General features: G+C 28.6%; 1 protein-coding gene across 1 annotated transcript; it reads left to right on the top strand.

The window, feature by feature from the left end:
• The first annotated feature begins 285 nt into the window (after window positions 1–285).
• Window positions 286–2,384, top strand: LOC120071811 (umecyanin-like). Its single transcript, XM_039024198.2, has 2 exons — window positions 286–499; window positions 1,857–2,384. The coding sequence occupies exons 1-2, from the start codon at window positions 316–318 to the stop codon at window positions 2,186–2,188; spliced, it is 516 nt and encodes a 171-aa protein (XP_038880126.1). The 5' UTR covers window positions 286–315; the 3' UTR covers window positions 2,189–2,384.
• Window positions 2,385–4,989: the final 2,605 nt, after the last annotated feature.

Below are 4,989 nucleotides of genomic sequence, written 5' to 3'. Positions count from 1 at the left end.
TTACAATTTGATTCACTAAATATAAATAAAAAGAAATGAGACAAGAAAAGTAAAAGAAATCGTCGTGGAGTTGCCTTTGCATACAAGTTCTCAATCTTTGTTGTTTCGTACCACTTTGTTCTTTCCAATTATTACCATTTACATAATCGTACACGTTTCCTCTATATCGCCAAATTATAAATATTGTTGCATATGTTGACCAACCACAAGTTTGGACCTTGACTTGTTCTTCTTGTTCCCACACTACTAATAAACATCTATAAAAACCTACCCTTTCTGTTATTTTTTCTTCTCAATTATTCATCTCATCGTAAAATGGCAACAAAAATAACGAGTTTGAGTCCAATTGCTTGTCTTTTCCTCGTTGGAGCTCTCTTACAAGTTGTCTCCGCTGTTGACTATGACGTCGGTGGCAATTTCGGTTGGAACCTACCGGCGAACTCTACCTTCTTCTCCGACTGGACTCGTAATAAGACTTTCTTCATCGGTGATAAGCTAGGTGAGTGCTTCATCATGCTTTATTTTTACTATTTTTGTTATGATTAAATTACAAGTTTAAGATAACTTTTTTGTGTTGTTGAACTTTTAATTTTATTTTTAGTATGTATTTTTTTAAATATAATTTTTTTTAAAATTAATTGTTTTATAATACTTTCAGGATATTTATTTGAATTTTATGTTTAATTGTTCATCAACTTTAAAAAGTAACAAAGCTCATCGACTACCATTTTAGATTGGAAAATTCTTATAAACAGAAAAATTCTAAAAATATTTAGATTTTATAGCAAAAAATTTTAAAAATGTTTATATACTTTTAGAACTTTTTACTATAAAATGTAAATATTTTTCAATATTTAAAAAGACCCCTTTTTAGTTTAGCTTTTTGTTTTGGTTAAATTAAACAAGATAACAAATAATTTTGAAGGTATGTTTCCATTCTTCACTTAGATTTTTAAAATGTCTCATTTCACCTGTATGAACTTTGAAATGCTGTTGGAAAACTCCTCCATTAAAATAAGATGTAAGTTGACATAATAATTAATGCATATGCATTTTATTTAGATGAAATAAATAATGACGACAAAATTTTAATTATGTGTATGACATCAAAAAAAAAATATCACGTACACTTTTTAATTTTTACACATTAACTCTATACTTTTAATTTTAGAGAAAAGTATATTAATTTTAGAGAAATTATTTTAAATAATAAAACTGCTGAAAATATTTATTAATAATAACAAAATATCACAACCTATTTACGATAGATCGCGATAGACTACTCTCTTTGTCTATCATGATATAGATAGATACAAATATTAGTCTATCGTAATCTATGCAAATAGATAGTAAAATGCTGCTATATTTGTAAATATTTTAGTTCATTTTCTTATATTTGAAAACATCCTTTTATTTTAAAACAATTTCAAAGTTGAACGGCCGTAAAAATAAAACCTTATAAAGTCTAAGAATATAGGTAATTGAAAAACATTTTTTATCCATAAATTTTTATATCGAAATAACAATTTAGCCATGAAACTAACAATTTAGTCTATATACTTTGAAATCTGTAACAATTTAGTCTCTATCCTATCATAAAAAAGTCTCTTCAATATTAAGTTTCAACTTTTGATGTATAACAATTTAGTCTTTATAGTTTAATAAAATGATTTCTAATCAATTAGTCGATGGAAAATTAAATTAAATCTCAACAATATATCTCACGATAAGAATTAAACCGTTATAAATGGTAAAATATTCTAAAAACTAAATCGTTATCAAATAAAGTTTAAGGTACCTTTTTTTTTTTATATGTTTTGCTAAGGAAAAAGGGTGTGGTTTTGTTTTTTGTATAGTGTTCCGATCAAAGGCGGAGGAGACGCACGATGTTGCGGAGCCTGAAAGGCAGGTGGATTTTGAGGGATGTGTGAAGCCGGGGATCGTTCTAAGTACATCTACTGTGCTATCCATTACACTTGATGCTCCTCCCCGTCGTCGTTACTTTATTTGTACTGTTGGTAGCCACTGCAACGCCGGTATGAAATTTGCTATTGACGTTTTCGTCCGCCCCGGTACGCCCGACTCCGCCTTGCTTCCGCCACCGCCGCCTAGCTCCGCTTCATCCTTGAGATTTGGTGCAGTACTGGCAGCAGCGTTGGCTGGATTATTACTTCTCTTAACCATCTAATTACGCACCTTAATTATTATTTCATTATTGTTTTTCTCATTTTCAGTGTGTGTGTGTGTGTTTCTATATATTCTATCGTTTTTCTAGTAGTCTTATTGTTTGAATAAATACTATTGTAATATTGATCATACACCTATGTATTTTTTCTAATAAGTGATTAGAGTGTTTGTACGATGGGAACTTTTTATGTGTTCAATTATTGAGTGCAAATTACTTCGATACAAATTGGGTTCAAAATGAAATGAAATAATAATAATAACAACAACACCAACCATTGAAACCATTAATTAATTAATTACTTTATTTAACGGCATTTGAGTTAGCACAATAATCATCGCGAGTAATTTTGAAAACAACTAAACATAAGTAATAATTTAGTTGTTGAAGTTGAACTAGTAATATATTTTTAATTGGTAACAATTTATGTATACTTTGAAATTTGTAATAATTTAGTTTCAATCATCAAAAGTTTTTACAAATTAAGTGTCGTCTTTTATAATGTAACTACTTAGTCTTATAGTCTATAAAAAAAATTATTAACGATCAATTTATCAATCTACATGTATAACAAATTTCATTAAATCTTAATAATTTTTTTTATACAAACACTTAATTATTATTTGTTGAAGTTTAATGACTAAATTATTATATATTAAAAAATATCAAGATTTGAATTATTATTAATTAAAGTTTATGAATTAAATGGTGACTTCCATAAACGTTGAAGATGAAAGAGTTTTTTTTTTAACTAAATAATGACATTAATAAACAAACAAATAAATAGCTTAACAAGTCCAGCTAAAGATAAACAACGAAATCGATAACTTTTGACTTTCAACATGGGAGTGATATTTTGAATCTTTATAAAATAAACAAAATTTTAGACATTTATAATAACAATATCAAATTTGTTATATATAAGGTAAGTGAAAAATCACCTCAAATAATAAAACAAGAGTAGGAAGATTTTAAAATCTCAAATAAATAATTATGTGTACTAATTATTATTCAGTTAAACACAAAGAAAAGAAAATAATAACAAAAAAAAAAGCTTATTTTCACTATTATATATGCTCAAATTATACCAACTAAATTTTACCTATGCATTGTGAAAATAGAACATATCTTTTAGTATTTTGTAGAATTGTCCTGATTTTTTCTTATATTAACACCATAATCTTAAATTTTCTTTCCAAATACAAATCATCAAACTTCACTACAAGAATTTGAACATTTTCTGACAATAAATGTCGTGGAGATTAATCAGAAAAAACGGCGGTAGATCTTTTGCCAACGGCCAATTAATCATCGGTAGAACTGTGGGCGAAGCCTTGTCAACATGACCTTCTCCGACAGTATAACACGCAATCGTGGGGAAAAACAATTAACTCGGCGAACGGAGACTAAGGCCTTTTCTCCCGACCCTAAACAATACTGTCGAGATAATTATTAACTTCGTCTAACAGTGCAAGGTCACTGTCTGGATAATTGGATATATCCTGACCGTGAGAAATTGGAGCCACCGTCGGGAGATATTAAACTATCCCGACGGTGACCTTGTACCATCAGACGAAGTTTTTTATCCCAACGGTCTTTATGAATTACGACTGTCAGGCGAACTGACTTACACGGACGATGTGTTTGCATCGTCAGGATTTCATAGATTTTCCAACCCCGTTGACCATCGGGAGAAGATGAAAAACGCATTAAATATGGTTTTTCCTGACCCCTTGTAACGTTGGGATTATATATTTAACAGTTGGAATTAGCTTTTTTTTTAATTCTTTATTTAATTTTTTTTTTTCAAATGTCATGCCTGTTTGAATTTTACAAATATCATTCAAACTAGTATAAAAATTGCCAAAATCAAGTAAATATCATACAAAAGTATATATTATATAGAAAACATGTTTGAATTTCAAGTCTTAAACATACTATTCGTCTTAAATTAACAACAATACATCCACAATTCCTCAATCAAAAATACAAGCTCATGATAGCATCGGGTCTTACCGAGAGATGCATCTACAACCTTAATCCACAATTCCTCAATCGAAAATAACATTAACATCTGCAACCTAAAATGTGTTTGTCGGGAGATGCATCAGAAACATAAACTTTGAAGTACCTACAAAATACAAATTTAAATAAGTTTAATGCTCACATACTACAAACCAATCTCAAAATGAATATAGAATTTAAAACTCAACTAAGAACATTAATAAATTGAAACAAACCAACTCAAACTTGCATATTTCAATCTGAAACTCAATATAAATCTTAAAAGCAATATAAGAACATTAACAAATAAAACTCACTTTAACTTGAACCTAATATAAAACTAAAAGCCCAACTTAAACCCAACGAACTCATAAATATATATTTCAATCTCAACCTAATATAGAACTTAAAATCATACTTAAACCCAAGCAACTCATAAGAATTGAAACAAACCAAGACATATATGTTTCCTTATACAAACCAACCTACCTACCCCCAACTTAGTTTTTCTTAAATGAAGTTTATTGACTCCCCCTCCGCCCCTCAAAATTCTTCTCAATCCCAATATACAAACCAACATAATTAAAATTGAAACAAACGAACACATATCTACATTTACTTAAACAAACTAACTTAAAATTAAACACACTTATACTTAAAACCCAACTTAAACCCAAAATAACAATTGAAACAATTGAACACATATAATTAGTTACCATAACTATTGAAGACTTCTAATCAAACTTCTAATTGAAACAACATATACAAACTAATTATACTTTAAATAACTATACGTTAAT

Source organism: Benincasa hispida, chromosome 2, assembly GCF_027475165.1.
Source record: "Benincasa hispida cultivar pf3 chromosome 2, pf3_genome.v1.1, whole genome shotgun sequence".
Taxonomy (NCBI): Eukaryota; Viridiplantae; Streptophyta; class Magnoliopsida; order Cucurbitales; family Cucurbitaceae; genus Benincasa; species Benincasa hispida.
Note: the sequence above shows the minus strand (reverse complement) of the source record. Positions and strands in the feature narration are given on the sequence as shown.